Source organism: Leptonotus elevatus, chromosome 9 (genome assembly GCF_054856555.1).
Source record: "Leptonotus elevatus isolate MCC_2025b chromosome 9, RoL_Lele_1.0, whole genome shotgun sequence".
Lineage (NCBI taxonomy): Eukaryota > Metazoa > Chordata > Actinopteri > Syngnathiformes > Syngnathidae > Leptonotus > Leptonotus elevatus.
This window is the reverse complement of record NC_141247.1, coordinates 2,683,401-2,701,387: the sequence shown is the minus strand read 5'-3', so window position 1 is coordinate 2,701,387 and position 17,987 is coordinate 2,683,401. Positions and strand designations below refer to the sequence as shown.

Genomic DNA, 17,987 nt, shown 5'->3' with positions numbered 1-17,987 from the left:
TTACATGCTCTGTAAGACAATGGTCCTGAAGGACACACATGTGCGCGTAGACACATTATTTAGAGTGTTATTATCTTGTATCAACAAATTAGCCAATTTGTTGTGTATTTGTCTTTTTTTGTTTTAAATGTTAACTAATCAAGGGGTCATTCAGTGTTGTACGGCGAGCGGCCGTTAGTTGCCCATCTCCGGGCTAACAACTAAGTTCAACAGAGATCCCATCATCTCAGTAGCAAACTCTTTCTTGTAAATTGCTGTTACTGCTTTTTTTCCTCATGGTAAAAAGGAGGTACAGGGTTCCCTCATTTTTCACAGGTGATACGTCCCATGATCGACTGCGATAAGTACATTTCCACAAAGTAGAGCTTGACTTTTTTTATGCCTCTATTAAGACATCATGAAAAACAAAGTTTCCATTCTTCTAAACACTTGTTATATATATATTTTTTTTTTAAATAATACTTTTAAAACGCAGAATGAAGAACTCAATGAATACTGTACCAGCGCTGTAAAATCTTGTACTTCCAGTGAAAATTCTTCTCTTTGGCTTCCATTTATAAGATGACGAAGAAGAAGAAGAAGATTTAGATTTTGAAAAAATACATTTATTTGCCGCTCTTATTTACATTATTTTCATAACACACAGCTCGGCAAGAGCAATTAAATAAATAGATTAAAAAAAATAAATGCTTTTACATCAGAACATCACTAAAACATAGCGCCTCCTCATTCACGTTGCACAGTGCCCCGTTAACAGTCCACATCTCACAAAAACTATCTAAATCTCCTGCTCTCTTGTAAAAACTAAAATCAATAAAGAGTCTGGACTTTATCAACTTTTTGCATAGAACCGTGGGATCGACTTCTGCCCCATCATCAACTTTCCTTTTACGGGACAACCACACACCCATCTTGGCCTGGCTCAAAACAAAGTTTAAAACCTGGCTTTCTCTGTAGGACAGGTTCTTGCATGAGCCAGTACAGTGAGTCGGCCTGCTCCGCCCGCTATTTTTTCAGGAAGTTCCAGACTTTGAAAGCACTCCAATAGAAACAAGACAGAGAAGCTGTGCTCGTGCGAGACAAGTCCATTAAAAACAAACTGAAATCCAGCCCATATAAACCTAAACGCTGCAGGGTGCATCGGGCTAATAGTCTCCACAGAACATCCTTGGGGCCAGTCAGGAGACTTTGTATAAACTGGAGTCTGAAAGCAGCGCTCCTGCTGGCCAAATGCACCAAGCCCTGCCCCCCCTCTTCTTTAGGGAGGAAAAGGATGCTTTGTGGAACCCAGTGTCTCCTGCCCCCCCAATAGAAATCAATTAAAACGCGCTGCAACTCTTCCAGGAGAGAGGCTGGAGGGTCCAAGACCATTAGTTTGTACCACAAAGAAGACGAGACTAAGTTGTTTACGGTGAGGGTTCTGCCCCTGTAAGACATTTTTGGCAGCAACCATTTCCACCGTTTTAACCTCCTCCTCACCGTCTCCAACACATTATGCCAGTTTTTCTTTTTGTAGGTCTCATCCCCCAAAAATATGCCCAGATATTTAAAACCCTCAATTTTCCATTCCAGTTCGCTCGGCAATTTGAGCTTGTTCTTCAGCCCCTCTCCCACCATGAGAGCCTCGCTCTTCCCCCAGTTCACTCGCGAAGACGAAATTATACCAAACTCTGTCACAACTTTTTTTAAAGTATCAATGTCCTCTTGTGACTTAGTTAAAACTACTACATCATCGGCATAGGCAGACAGTTTGAAAGACATACAACACTGGGGGATGTACACACCGTTTAAATGTTCCCTTAACTTGTGGAGCAGAGGCTCTATGGACAGAGAATAAAGCATCCCCGAGAGAGAGCAGCCCTGCCTCACCCCCCTCCGGACGTCGAAGGGAGCACTCAGACCACCATTTATTTTAAGAACACTCAATGTCACAATAAAGCACCCGGATCATGGCTATAAAGTCAGGGCTGAAACCAAAGGCACCCATGGTTTACCACAGGTACTGGTGTTCAACCCTGTCAAAAGCCTTTTCCTGGTTTATGGAAATACGACCAGTCTCAAGAGCCAATGAATTGCAGAGTTCCAAAAAATCCAGAATTAGATTGACATTGTCACTAATGAACGCAATAGGTCTGATCAGGGTGGATGATGGACGACATCACCTCTCGCAGCCTAAGGGCCAGCGCTTTGGACAAGATTTTGTAATCTGAGCACAGCAAGGACACAGGCTTCCAGTTCTTAATGTCCTGCAGGTCTCCCTTCTTTGGTAGCAGGGTGATGATGGCCCTCCTGCAGCTCAACGGGAGTTTCCCCTTTTTGATGCTGTCGTTCATCACGGCAAGCAAGTCTGGTCCGACAATGCCAGGAGCCTTGCCACACTGCAGGCTCCCCAGGGCAGCTTCCAGCTCCTCGAGCCTCACCGGTGCCGCCAACTGGGGAGTTTGCTCCTGGCTCACCTGAGAGAGACCACTTAGAAATTTGCTGTGTGTCTCTGGATTGCTTGACCACTCATTCCTATAGAGGTCTCTGTAGAAACCGGCAGCATATTTCCTGATCCCAGAAGAATCTGAGACTTCGGAACAGCTACCCGTGCGTAAGCAATGAATGATCTTCCTTTGTCCATTTTTCTTCTCAAGCCCAAAGAAAAACTGAGAGGGGGCATCCATCTGCGAGATGTTCATAAAACGCGACCTGACCAGCGACCCCTGTGCAGAAACCCCGAGCAGGCTGGCCAGCGCTGACTGTTTGGACTTGAGGGAGTCTAAAAGCCCTCGATTTCCTGTAGAAGAAGCTAAAGGCCACTATTCGAAAAACTATGGTATCTTAAAGGTGCATTGTGGCGCTTAAAAAGGTAATATTAAAGTTTTTTCTACATCATGGATGCTCCACCATTGCCCAGATGAGTACAAAGAGCCCTGACTGTTTTACTCTGACTGCATCTATCAGCTTTTATCTTCCCTTTATAGTAGAGTGTGCTGACCCTCACACTCCACAGGGGAGGGGCAGAGTTTTTCTTACCTCATTTGAAGTCATGTCTTCGTCGTTTTAAGATCGTGCACGTGCCACGTACTCGCATGCGCACTATGAACGAGCCTGACACAGATGTTGCAGTTACGCTTTGGGCCAGACGTGGCAGCAAAGTGACAAACTGCACAAAGATTTCAGATTGGATCATGGATTTGAGTTACGGATCGGATAATTTTTTGGATCAGCAAAAAAAAAAGAAAAAAAGACAAATAGCACTTTAAAAATAAAATCAATTCAAAATGCCTAATATAGCCATTTAGGATTTAGGAACACAACTTTATAAACATTCTTATTTTATACAAGGTCCATGTGTAAAATAACAAAGTGCCACGCCGCAGTAAGCGGGCCTGTGTTGCTCTTATTTTGGTCCATCCACTTCTGATTTTATTTTGAAAGAACTAACCACCACTCTCACTCCAGGTCACTTGTCCTTCTTCCTGCCATGCTCAGTTCCAGTTCCTGATTGCTTCCACCTGTCTCCAATTACCCACCTAATAAATAGACGGCATCAGCCACCTACCAGTGCTGAAGTGTCACACGCCGTGCATGTAAGCGTTCTCACAGCTTCTTGATCCACAGTCCTTGTTTTTGTGCCTTTTTCCCTCCTGAGTGGAACTCCACAGCTTCCCCCTTTTCCGACACCAACCCAGGTGGGGATCCGAGGAAGCGACAACGAACCCATGCAACTAGGCTGAGCCCAACTGACACCGGAGGAACGACAACGCCGCCGGGAAGGTCGGTGCTACTACTGCGGTTAATCCGGTCATCTGGTGGTCACCTGCCCCGCCAAACGAGCCTCTCCGGTGAGTGCATGTTTCCCCGAACAAGCCAAAGCTCAAAAACTCACGCCTGTCACGATCACTCACCATGCCGTCACCACAGAGCTGCCAGCCCTCATCGACTCAGGGACCGACGAAAGTCTCATGGACTGGGGACTGGTGAAACAGTTGCAAGCTGCAACTGAGCCGCTGAACACGCCAATCCAAGCCAGGACACTCAACGGCAGGGTATTTTTTGACATTTCCCATATCACAGAGCCTCTCGAAATGCATATAGGACAACACACAGAATGCCTTAGATTCCATGTTTTTCTTTTCCTGTCTCACACCCTGGTTCTGGGACATCCTTGGTTGTGTTTGCACAACTCGCACATAGACTGGCGCTCTGGGCACATCATGACTTGGGGAGAGGATGGACTGAACCAGCCGGCGGCACGTGCACCCTCTGCTACAGTGAACCATGTGTCTCTCACTTCTACCACAGCTGAGGAGTATCCGGACCTGAACACAGTCCCCTCCTGCTATCATTACCTTTATGACGTCTTCAGCAAAACCAAGGCCATGGCTCTTCCGCCACATCGACCCTATGACTGCTCCATCGACCTGATCTTGGGGTCTACCATTCCCAAGGATCGATTGTACTCAGTCTCGGGGCCAGAACGCAAAACCCTGAACGACTACATTGACGCATCCTTGAAAACCGTACTCATACGGCCGTCCTCGTCTCCGGCGGGGGCTGGATTCGTCTTTGTAGGCAAGAAGGACGGCTCCCTACGACCATGTGTCGACTGCAGCCCACTGAATGATATCACCATCAAGAATCGCTACCCCCTGCCCCTGATGTAATCCGTATTCGACCAACTGCAACAAGCCGAAGTCTTTACAAAGCTGTACCTCCGGAATGCCTACCATCTCGTCCGGATTAAAGAGGTAGATGAGTGGAAAACCGATTTCAGCACTTCCCGGGGCCACTACGAGTATCTAGTCATGCCTTTTGGGCTCACCAACGCTCTCGCAGTTTTCCAGGCCATAATAAATGACGTACTAAAGGATTTCATTGATTACTTTGTGTATGTATACCTGGATGACATTTTGATATACTCCCCAAACCTGGAGACCCACCGGCAGCACGTGACCCAAGTCCTTTAACGGTTACTAGACCACAAGCTGTATGTGAAGGCCGAGAAGAGTCTCTTCCACGTGAACACTATCTCAATGTCACGCCGCAGTGCCTGTGTTGCTCTTATTTTGGTCCATCCACTTCTGGTTTTATTTTGAAAGAACTAACCACCACTCTCACTCCAGGTCACTTGCCCTTCCTCCTGCCATGCTCAGTTCCAGTTCCTGATTGCTTCCACCTGTCTCCAATTACCCACCTATATAAATAGATGGCATCAGCCACCTCCCCAGTGCTGAAGTGTCACACGCTTTGCATGGAAGCGTTCTCACAGCTCTTGATCTACAGGCCTTGCCATGCCTTGCTCCTGTGCCTTTTTCTCTCCTGAGTGGAGCACCTTTAGTTGTCCCTTTGTTTCAGTGTGCCCTGTTTTGCTGAAGGAGGGAGACATGGAAAACAGGCTGTATAGGGGCTCTCGAGTACCGAACTTGGCCACCCCTGAACTAGACCATTCATTCATATAGGTTCATTGGTGCAGTTTTTACCTGTAGTTTACACAAGCTGCAGCACGGAACCTTTCTGGGACTTTAAGACAGCCAATTTTCATTGCACTTTGGCATTGCAAATGTGAAGTATAATTAATTGCTTTGAATTTACTTGGACATAATGTTTATTGATAAAGGCTACTTTTTTCACTATACTGCGAGCTTGGAGGTCTCCGAGAAAGTGGCCGTGTGTTTAGTCCGCAGAGGCGGTGCGGGGGTTGGTCCTCAATCAATCACGTCACAGATTGAGTACTCGGGTTGGGAGGGGCTGGTGCTTGGAGAGCAGAATTACCTAGAATTTCTAATAGAGGGGCGAATGAGGAAAACACCACTTTGGCGGTGTTTTTGGTGAGGAATTAGCATTTTAATATGATTAAAAGCTCAAAAAAGTAGATTTTTGAAGTTACTGACCCTTTAAAAAAACAATTACAAAATAGATAGCTGACAGACAAAATGTTCTCTAGTGACAAAGAATATTGTGAGAAACATTGTTACATGTGTATTTAACATAAGCATTTAAATCATTTTAATTATGGGGGGATAGTTCAGTACATATTCGTACGTACTGCAGGGTTAATTATGTAAACATTATCAATACTTACCTTTTAAAATACCGTATGTGCCCCTTATTCCATGTTTTATTTTATTTTTATTAGATAAATAAATATGAAACGAGAATTATTAATTAAACGTATGCTCAGTATGTAGGACCATGAAAAAATATTAATTAAAAGGAAAAAAATTACAGTTATCATTTATTTCATTTGTAAAAGAAAAAAAGACAGTATAAAGCAATATTCAAAGTAAAAGAAATGAAAGGGGACAGAAAGAAGTAAAACTTGTTTTGTCTGCCCCTGGTCAACACAAAAAACAACAACAAAAACAAAATAAATGACAGCGAGTGGTCAAGACGCTTTCAGTGTAACAATATGACAAAATAATTCAAAATAATTTAACTGCGTGTCCTTGTGCTATATATATTTTTTTGCAGTAATTGTGCTTTTATATAAAATAAATAAATAAAATAATAAAATTAGACTGAGAATATTTTGTTTTACAATCCAGATTGTTCCACAGACTGAAACCTTGAGTTGAAATACAGCTTTCTTTTTGTTTTGTTCTATATTTAGGTTTGGAAAAAATGTCTGTTCCTCTTAATTTGTACTCACTTTCCCTTTTTATAAATTTGGTTTGTATAATTTCATGATGGGCTTTATACAATATTTTAAGGAGGTTAAACTCATTAAATTTTAAACTTTTTAGTTGTATAAATAATGGATTAGTGTGGTCTCTGTATCCACAACCGCAAACGACACGTATAGCACGTTTCTTTAAAATAAAGATGGATTCAGTGTAGGTTTGGGCTACACAGCCCCACACTTCAATGCAATAGGTCAGATATGGAACAATCAATGAATTATATAACAATAACAAAGCATTCTTGTTCAATGATCCTTTAACCTTGTGTAACACGGCTACAGTTTGTGACACCTTAGATTTGACATATTCTATATGTGCTTTCCATGTTAAATGTTCATCAATAATGATACCTAGAAACTTAACTTAATTTCATTAGTCCTTTCTATTTCTATGCCTTGCACAGTCAGTGTGGCTTCGAGATCCATATTTCTACAACTGCAAATCATAAATCTGGTTTTACAAATTTTTATAGACAATTTGTTAGCATTGAACCACTTCATAATATTCTTAAACTCTCTCTCTGTTACTTGTAATACATTAAATATATATATATATATATATATGTATATATTTTTTTTCCAGTATAAAATAAAGTGGTGTCATCTGCAAACAAAATACATTTTAACAATTTTGAAATGGTTGTAATATCATTCACATAAAGAAGAAAAAGTACTGGCCCCAGAATTGATCCCTGGGGCCTACTATTGAATTCAACATATTGTTTTCTAATTTGTTAAATAACTGGCAACCCATTGATGTGCGACACCTCTTATACCATATTTAATGCAATAATATTTCATGATCTAAGGCATCAGTGTCAAACTCCGGTTCTCGAGGGCTGCAGTCCTGCAGGTTTTTTAGGTTTCCCTCTTCCAACACAAGCCGATTCCATTCAGCAGGATCGTTATCAGGCTTACGCAGAGCTTGCTGATGAGATGATCATATATCAGTTGTGTTGGAGAACGGAAACATCCAAAACCTGCAGGACTGCGGCCCTCCAGGACCGGAGTTGGACACCTATGATCTAAGGTGACAAATCTTTTTTGTAAATCCCCAAAAACTCTTACTATATCATGTTTTTTTTTTATCCATGGCTGTGCAACCATCTTCAGTTACTCGCTTGGTGGGCCTGCCTTGCCCCGTTATGCTGCGTTGGGCTTGGGGCGCGGGCCGTGTTGGGGTGGGGGGCGGTCCTGGGTTTGCTCTCCTGCGGGGACCGTGGGTTGTGCCTTGGCGCTGCCGTGGCCTGGGGGGCACTGGGGGGTTGTGCTTGCTCTGTCCTGGCCGGGGTTGACGGCTCCCCTCTTTGGTGGAGGTTTTCATGCATGCCAGATCCACCACACCAGCATCTATCGAAATTCAAACACAATCTGTTTCTTCCTCTGGTCATTGAATCGGTGGAGGCTGATGTCTGTGGATCTCACTCTGCTTCCTTCCTTTCCTCAGTCTTTCCTTTGGTCTCTTGAGTCTCCCTAATTTGTTGGAATTTAGATGTTTCTGGGGTTGGTGAAATATTCTGGTTGGTAACCCGGTGAGTAGTAGGTGATGTCTGGTCGGTGCTGGATTTCATTTTCCTTTCTTTTCTTTCATACTTCCTCGGGTCACCTGACAACTTCACGACTCTAGCTGGATTCTGAAGTATTCGGTTTAGGTGAACGGTATGGGATTTTTAAAAGGTTTTAGATGAATTAATGAGTATACACTCACATGCACGCATACATTCACACACACACCCGCACCCGCACATACAAATACTCACACACATATAAAAAAGAAAAAGAGAAAAGAAAGAGAGAGAGCAATGATGATGACATGTCGAATCGGTAAGATTACCGAATGACCAATAATGAGCCCCCCCAAAAAAATCAATAAATAAGGAACTGGAGCTAGTAGTAGTACGGAGTATTAGTCGTAGTCCGGAATGTTGTTGCAATACAAAAAACTGTAGACTCGCCAGTCCATCTTTGAATATATGAGGACGAAAATGATTTTTTTAAGTAAATTAATTTGAACTATTACTGGGAATGCAACAACGTAAAAATCTCACAGTAATCTTCATGGTATTAAAGCGGAAGTCAAGTCAAAATTTTTCTTTGCAATAATATGTTTAATGTTGGCTCACTAGTCTAGGTATTCTTATTAATACTGCGTTACTGTGGAATAAGAATTAATGAGACTGACAGAGGCTGACATTTTATGTGGGATCACCTCCTATTGTCGAATGAAATTGACGTCAAAGTGCACATGGGCTTGCCTTGGGGACATCATGTGACCAAACTTAGAAAACAGGTGAGCAGTTAAATCTGCCTTGGTCGTACAGTAGAACTTCTGGCTCTGTTGCTAATGAAAGGAACAAATCACAATGGGAACACAGTCTACAGTCAGAGCAGGAGCTTGATTTGCTTTGCTGGAATTAAGTTTTTATGACGCGAAGCCTAAAAAAAAAAAAACTGTCTGAGGAGGATCGTCTGTACTGACCTGGATCGACGGGCGTAAACCTATGGAGGTAAATATGGTGCAAAACTAACTTGTAAAAAATGTTTGTACCTGTAGAAAAAAAGTCTAAATTTGTAACTGTAAAAGTCATGATTTGTACCTGAATTTTTTTTTTGTATCTGTAAAAAAAAACTAATTACCTGTAAAAGTCATGATTTGTACCTGTAGAAATGACAACTTGTAGTCAAAGAAGTCGCCACTAGGAGTCACAAGTGTTTTTTCTGCTGCTGTCCAGTCACGTGAGTTTTGCACCAAATATCTCGCTACAAATGGTGCAAAACTGATTCGTACTTGTAGAGCGCCATGATTTGTACTCGGAGAAGAAGAGGGCGGGCTCTGGAGGATTTGGGCGGGCTAAAGCTCAACCTCATTGGTTGAGCGAACGACAGTGGGTTGAACTCAAATGACGCCACGTTTTTATCATTAACATGGTTCAATATACAAACACCGTGTGGAACAGCTTAAACGTTGGTTGACATGCAGAGCACTCAAAGTGGGCAGAAAGAAAGAAGTTTTAGTATGAAGGTAAGATTTATTGTACGATCATAGCTTGTAGTCCGGTGCTAGCTAGCTCATCTCATGTTGTTAATAGTCACGAAAACTGAACACATTGAAGTCACGATTTTTATTTCAAGATTTGAAGCCTACCACTGTAAACATACGATCAATAGCTTGTACCTGTAAAAATAATAATCTAAAAATACCTCATAAACTGCTGCTTAGTGCTTAGAAGTGAAAATTACTATAGAGCTACAGAACCCTATTGAATGTTTTACAAGATGACATCAACCCATAACCAAAAGTGGACAGTACTCAGCTACTTGTATTTGACTAACATTATATTCAAGTATCTGTACTCTTACTATCATTATAAAATGAAAACAAAACATTTTTACTGCGAGTGAATCTTTAAGCCGCTACAGGTGTTTTAACCTCAACCCTTTATCCTCTGGATTTAATCATTTCATTTGAAATATTACAATTTCTTGATAAATGTCAGTATTTTTGCAATGTATGCTTTGCAAACAGTTTAAAAAAAATAGGCTCTTACACTCTTAAACATACACATTTGCCTGCAACAAATAAAAATAATGCAAATGGAAATGTTTATGAACAATGTCTGTGTCTATCAGTATTACCACTATTTCTGATATTAAGATGTGACAAAATCTTTGTTTTTTTCTGGCTAACAAGATAAAGTTTAACCGATTACGTATAATGTCAGTGGCTGTGTTTTGATAATGACCCAGCTAGGAAGCTATGATTATTTTTTATTGTATGAATATGCTGACCCAACCATTCTGTTTGCACAGATGCCAGCATGCAGTCAATCAAAGCTACTTCTTGATCCATCTCTAGACGGTGGCACATGGTGTGACATCAAACCTGCTTCAAAGTGGCTGTGAAGTCCAACAAATGAGAATCCTTGATACACTGGTTACTGTTCAGAGAATTTCACTGCAATCACCTTTGGGAAAGTGAAGAAATTATGCTTTCTAAACGTCTTCCAATTTTGAGTTTGAAATGTTAAAGGAGTCCAATTTATCCATATTGAGAGTTATTTGAAATAGTCAGATAAAATAACATGTGTCATTCAATAAACAAGATTGTGCATCATTTGGAATGTTTTATTTGATGTCCAGAAGAGCTGTTTCTGCATCCATCCAAGACGAGAACATTATTCTTCTCACAAACAGAACAAAAGTTATTGGTGGAGCTGTATGAGGAATTCAAGACTCACCAAAAAAGGCAATACTTCTGCTATCAATAAGACGAGGGAAATATCATTGGCAAAAAAAAAAAGTCGACAGACTAAATGTATAAGTTATAATTGTTTCATGTTAGATGTGTATTTCACATTAATAGTGTTATTAATTATTGATTTAATGTAAAGCACTTCGAATTGACCTACATATTCATTCTTCACTGTTACATCTCAACAGTAGCCAAAAGCGATCATGGCAACAAGTCGGCAAGAAGCCTATAACAATATATATAAAAAATAAGACTAAATAGGTGTTGAGCTGTAAATATATGTTGCCCATTATTGTAGCCACCAGAAAAAAAGACTTAAGGTCACTGCCATAGGCGGGGGAGGGGACCTCCGCCTGCTACATTCACATCAGCAGAAGATCTGCGAAATAAAACAGTCTTTTCCTTAATCCGGCTTGATGGAATGCCCCCTAAGTGGCATCTCCTGTCTCTTGGCTGCTTGCTGATGGAGTGGGTCATCCTTTTCACTGACGCTTCAGCAGTGTCTGCAGCAGTTGTCTTCACCTTTTGAGCAAGATTTTGAAACGTATGAGATTCTCATTTAATTAAAAATAAATAAACTAACATTTGACCTAGTTACTTTTGTTAAAGTAGCTAGGTGACAGTGACACTGCTCAAATTTTAGTGATACAGATAGACTAGCATTTCAAAAGCAGAATAGCCAATATTTAAATAAGAGTAATGTTACATTGGAAAATTTAACTTAAGTAGAAATAAAAAGCGCACAAAAAATACTTGCACAAATATTTGAGTACTGTGAGTGATGAGTAAACTAAGAGTGTAAGCCTTTTTTTTTTTTTAACTGTTTGCAAAGCATACATTGCAAAATACTGATATTTATCAAGAAATTGTAATATTTCAAATAAAATGATTAAATACAGAGGATAAAGGTTAAAATACCTGTAGCGGCTTAAAGATCCACTCGCAGTAAAAACGTTTTGTTTTCATTTTATTATGATAGTAAGAGTACAGATGCTTGAATATAATGTTAGTCAAATACAAGTAGCTGAGTACTGTCCACTTTTGATTATAGGTTTAGGTTATCTTGTAAAACATTCAATAGGGTTCTGTAGATCTATAGTAATTTTCACATCTAAGCACTAAGCAGCAGTTTATGAGGTATTTTTTTTAGATTTTTATTTTTTTTTACAGGTTCAATCTATTGATCGTATGTTTACTCTGGTAGGCTTCAAATCTTGAAATAAAAATCGTGACTTCAATGTGTTCAGTTTTCGTGACAACAACATGAGATGAGCTAGCTAGCTAGCACCGGATTACGAGCTATGTTCGTACAATAAATCTTACCTTCATACTAAAATTTATTTCTTTCTGCCCACTTGGAATGCTCTGCATGTCAACCAACGTTTAAGCTGTTCCACACGGTGTTCGTATATTGAACCATGTTGAAATGTTCACGCCTGGGACGTCCTCTTCTTCCAAAATGAGGCGTAAACTGGTGTGGCTACTCTGTTTGGAATTGCGGACTTGTGCATGGGCGTCATTTGAGTTCAACCCACTGTCGTTCGCTCAACCAATGAGGTTGAGCTTTAGCCCGCCCAAATCCTCCAGAGCCCGCCCTCTTCTTCTACGAGTACAAATCTCGGCGCTCTACAAGTACGAATCAGTTTTGCACCTTTTGTAGTGAGATATATGGTGCAAAACTCACGTGGCTGGACAGCAGCAGAAAAAACACTTGTGACTCCTAGTGGTGACTTCTTTGACTACAAGTTGTCATTTCTACAGGTACAAATCACAACTTTTACAGATACAAATTTACACTTTTTGTACAGGTACAAATTTGTTTTTTACACATACAAAAACATTTTTTATAGGTAAAAACAATTTTTACAGGTACAAATCACGACTTTTACAGATACAAATTTTGACTTTTTTCCTACAGGTACAATTTTTTTTTACAAGTTAGTTTTGCACCATATTTACCTCCATATAAACCTGCTTCCATCAGTGCTCATTCCTTGTATTTATTCAAGGCTTCGCGTCATAAAGCACTCGCCAAAAATTCGGAAGTACTCGCCGAAAAGTCTGTCATTAAGGGGCTGACATAACGACTGAAGTTCCCACCTCTGGATTTAATATTTAAAAGATACAAAATGCACAGCAAAATTGGGTCTTTGAGGTCAACAACGTATCTCACACTGGGGGCTCACATGTAGGTGTCACAGGTTGGTGGTGGGGTGAGAGATTGTGGATCCAAATAAAGGGGAAGCACGGTACAAGACAGGTATGGAAGTAAACGTGAATTGTTTATTAAAACCAAGACAAGGGGGTGAGATGGCAGCAGTGACCTGACTGGACTCAATGGGACTGGACTGGACTTGACTCAACAGGACAGGACGTGACGTGGCTTGACTTGACTTACTGTGGCTGTGGCTATGACGATGGCTGTGACAATGACTTGGCTGTGGCTGAGGTTAGGCTAACAATACGTGGCTAAGCTGCAAGACGAGACAGTCAACATACAACACGTAACACCAACAGTTAGCAACAATGCACCCAAAAAGACTAAACAAAGACAGCAGACTAAGGCCCCGTCGTATACACAGAAGCATTTTAAGACTTGCTAGTGTCCAAAAGAAGATGCTGAGGACGTTTAACGACTGTAATGTATATGCCATGTCTGGAGTGGCGCTGTAGCGCAGCCACAGGGAGTTAACGGAAAGCGTAGAAGAAGAATCAGCGAAGAAGACAATTTTTTTTTTTTTTAACTGTATTGCAATCTACAGAACAGAACAAACATGGCTTTGCATGTATCAAAACAACATGAAGACGAACACAGGAGAAGTGACAATGACAGGTGATTCAACGCTTGTTGAACGTGGGAATAAAGAAGCAAAATATTTTGCTGCAAAAGCATAAGCATGCTAAAGAGTCTGCACAAAACGACTACGACACGGCTATCCGCCATTGTTGTTGACAGACTGGCGGTTAGCGCTCAGTCACGTGAGAATTGGAGCATACATCATCAAACTACGACAATGCGTCGTCATCGAGCTGCGACCAATTCGTCATCACTGGAGGAGTATCCTGCATATGGTGTCCAGACCGAAGCGTACGGGGTGCGTTTTGAAATCTCTCCACTCTGGAGCCCGGTTTTAAAAGTGATCGGTTTCAAGCTCCGAAACCGCGACATCGTGTGGACAAACGGCCGAAATGGTAAGAAACTTGTGAGGATACATTAATACTGGCCTTCGTGTTGACGGGGCCTCAATATACCCACACTGATTGACTCAACAAGACACACCTGGGTGAGACACAAGTGGTTGAGGGCACTGATTGGTCAACACACGGAGAAGGGACGACACAAATATAGACACACCCACACCCACACCCACACCCACACCCACACCCACACCCACACACACACACACACACACACACACACCCCCACACACACACACATACTTGCCTCTGTGTATTATGAGGACATTTTTTCCAAACCGGTTTAATTGTGTATTACAGGGACACCCCTTTCTGCTAATGCCAGAGAGATGGGACTTGCACCCAAAAAATTTTTTTGGGGTTGTCCAGGAGAATTTCACTTCAAAACTTGAAAAAACTCAACACACGAAAAAAAGAAAAACCTGAAAAAATCCGTAATTGTGAGGACATAGATAATGACCTAAATAAGCCACGCCCATTGCAAAAATGGTAATTATGAGGACCAACTCACATTACAAGGACAAAGTTTACACAACACACAGCAACCATGTCACTGAAGTGATTTGAAAGTTCTGGCATTCTGACTTTACACAAACTAAAATGGCATTGATGTGTAATGACTTACCTGATATAAGGACACATTGTTGTACATAACAATACTGTGAAATGCAAAGTCATACCTGATCTGTCCTAAAATTGTAAGTTTTAACATGGTGCTCATGTTACAACTTACAATTTTAGGACAGACTGAAACTGGTATGTTAATAAAACTGCTTCTTATGTGAACAGGTTATCTAGGTCAAACACAGCTTTGTAATGGATAAGCTCGACATGAAACCAGATGCAAAAGAGTCAGTGAACATTGAACATTTTATTCTTTAAAACATGACTACCTCTCATCTTAAAGGATGAGCAGTTTTCTCATAGCTCATTCCTGAAATACCTTCGGATTTCTGAATTTCTGAAACAGGTTCAATGTAGGAAGTGTCCGAAGTACTGTGAGAATCTGGAACATATTCCTCTGCTAACGAATCCTCACTTGAACTGGATACATCAGCAACCTAATTTTTTAAACGAAAACAATTATTACATACATACATACATACACATATTGTCGCTGTTCTGTGAAAAACACTTCCACCATAGGAGCTACCGGAGAGCAGCCCGCGACCTAAAAATGGAAACGTGTTTTTCACAGGACAGCAATGATATCCATATATACAGTAGATGCACACATACTTATGCATATATACAGTGGCTCTAAAATTAACCTGCCATATGCGGGTTAAAATTCATTTTGGCGGGTGGTCATAAATATTTACTAGCTTTACTTCGCTGTTACTTAGTGATGTTACACTCGAAGTAGAAGCTTGAGAAAAGTGTCGAGCGCTCGCGGCAGAAGTAGCTCCCGCCATTGATGGGCTAATGTGCTAAAGTTAATTTACCAAAGGTCTTCATCATCAAGCAGTTTTGCATTTTTTTTAAACGGGATATGTGACAGATGCTGGAGCAAACTAGAAAAGCATTTAGAACCTAAAGTTTGTGCACATACTAAAGATTATTATAAATCTAGTCACATTTATTCGAAAGATGAGATGAAGCATTTAACAAGAGGGATAGTTAATATGCTTAATCTATGGCATTGCCCCTAAAACAGATATTGTGTGATACAGTCCTTCAGTTACAGTAGACTTTTCTATTTTACCGAGTCAGACAGTCGTTAAGATTGAGACAATTGCTCAACATTTAGCTGCTTGCAACTAAAGATAAAGGTATAAACATGGGTCATAATTTATCCTCTTGACTAAATTATATTCATTCAATGAAAATGCCTGCACTATTAATTCTGGTTGCGTGAAACAAAGATCCATTGCGGATACAAATAACACAGAAGATAAAATACCCATCATGCCAGTCCATTCTAGTGCAGCGAAAGGTCCAAAACATAAAGCACATTTATCCAAGCTTGATACAAGTAAATTAACTACCTGATGTTTACACTTCTGTTTAAAAAAATAAAATAAAATTGATAGCGAGTTCATCTCTAAAATCCACCATAAATAAATTAATGGGAACAAAAGATCACTACAGTGCATAATCCAAATCACCAAACTGCCAACAAATCTTCAATTTGAGATATTTTTAATGTTGACTTGTAGGAATTTTAGTCCCATACAAGCTTATTGTTGGATACAATATTTTGAACGTCTTGGCAATACACATTGCATAAAAAATTGTTGTGATTATATTTGTTAGTTATATAGTTCAGCCCTAGCATCTACTCTACACTCTTCACTCCTAACGTCTTGCTTCTGAAAACTGATTTCAACATCAATATTCAAAAAGAAATCTCGTCACCTGGTCAACTTGGTCTGTGACAGCTACGTCTTCAGCTATGTCTTCAGGTTGTGCTTCAGTTGAAACCTGGTACACATGAAGAGAAAAATACATATAAAATTCAATTCTTAGTAACACGACTGTACCTGTGCATTTACACAGTTACAGTACATACAGAACAATTAATAGGTTAAAGTATTGTAATTGCAAACTCATTTTATTTGCCATTACAAAAATAAATAAATAAATCCTTCTGCACTACAGGTTTGTGTAAATTGGTGACGTCTATTTTTCACAATGAAACAAAAACAAGAAAATACACAGTCCTCAGAGAATCCATACCTGACCAGAGTATGAATTGTATAATAACTCCAAGCCCTCAAAACTTATTTTACAGTCACGGTGTATGAATACACTGTCCTCAGTGTCAGTTATTCACAACTATAACATTGTGAGGACTAAGTATCTGTGAGGGCTGCACAGTATTGACAAAACATGCGACATGGGTGTTTTATACAGTAATGGAGATTATTTCGACATTGAACATGGACCTAAAAAAAAAGGATCTATCTATAGTTATATATTTTTATAATCCAATGAAAAAAAATACACGATAATCCGGAAAAATAAACATGCTCATTGTGATCTAATCTTATCCAATTAAGTTATTTTTTGTTAGTAATGCCCCTCGATACGTTTCTCGTATGGCGATGCGCAATTAAGGTAGTCTCTGATTGGTCAAAGTCAGACTAAAGTATACAATCCAATATTCATTTGTTGCTTGTCTTTGCAATACACATATTGCATGAGCCATTCGTGCGACAAGATATTTTTTTATATATTGTGCCAACGTCTTGCTTCTGAAAAATGTATTTCAACGTCAACATTCAAAAAGAAATCTCGTCACCTGGTCAACTTGGTCTGTGACAGCTACGTCTTCAGTTATGTCTTCAGGTTGTGCTTCAGTTGAAACCTGGTACACATGAAGAGAAAAATACATATAAAATTCAATTCTTAGTAACACACAAGTCTGTACCTGTGCATTTACACAGTTACAGTACATACAGAACAATGAATAGGTTAAAGTATTGTGAATGCAAACACATTTTATTTGCCATTTCAAAAATAAATAATCCGTCAGCACTAATGGTTAGTGTAAATTGGTGATGTCTATTTTTCACAATGAAACAATTAATAGAAAATACACAGTCCTCAGAGTGTCCATACCTGACCAGAGTATGAATTATGAGGACTGTATGTGTAACTCCAAGCCCTGAAAACTTATTTTACATTCGCAGTGTGTAAATACACTGTCCTCAGAGTGTCAGTTATTCACAACTACGACATTGTGAGGACTATGCACCTGCGAGGGCTGCACAGTATTGACAAAACATGCGACATGGGTGTTTTATACAGTGATGGAGATTATTTCGACATGGACTTAAAAAAAAGATCTATCTATATCTATATATTTTTATAATCCAATGAAAAAAAAATACACGTTAATGCGGAAAAATAAGCATGCTCATTGTG

The 17,987-nt window shown here is 40.1% G+C and overlaps 1 protein-coding gene across 1 annotated transcript in view; it reads right to left on the bottom strand.

Moving 5' to 3' along the window:
- Window positions 1-14,425: 14,425 nt before the first annotated feature.
- Window positions 14,426-17,987, bottom strand: part of LOC147167859 (uncharacterized) — a 10,436-nt gene continuing 6,874 nt past the window's right edge. The window contains exons 5-6 of the mRNA XM_086085058.1: window positions 16,476-16,541; window positions 14,426-15,178 (exon numbers count right to left, since the gene is read on the bottom strand). Coding sequence (XP_085941184.1) covers window positions 15,014-15,178; window positions 16,476-16,541 — 231 coding nt within the window. The 3' untranslated portion in view covers window positions 14,426-15,013. The remainder of the gene's footprint in view (window positions 15,179-16,475; window positions 16,542-17,987) is intronic.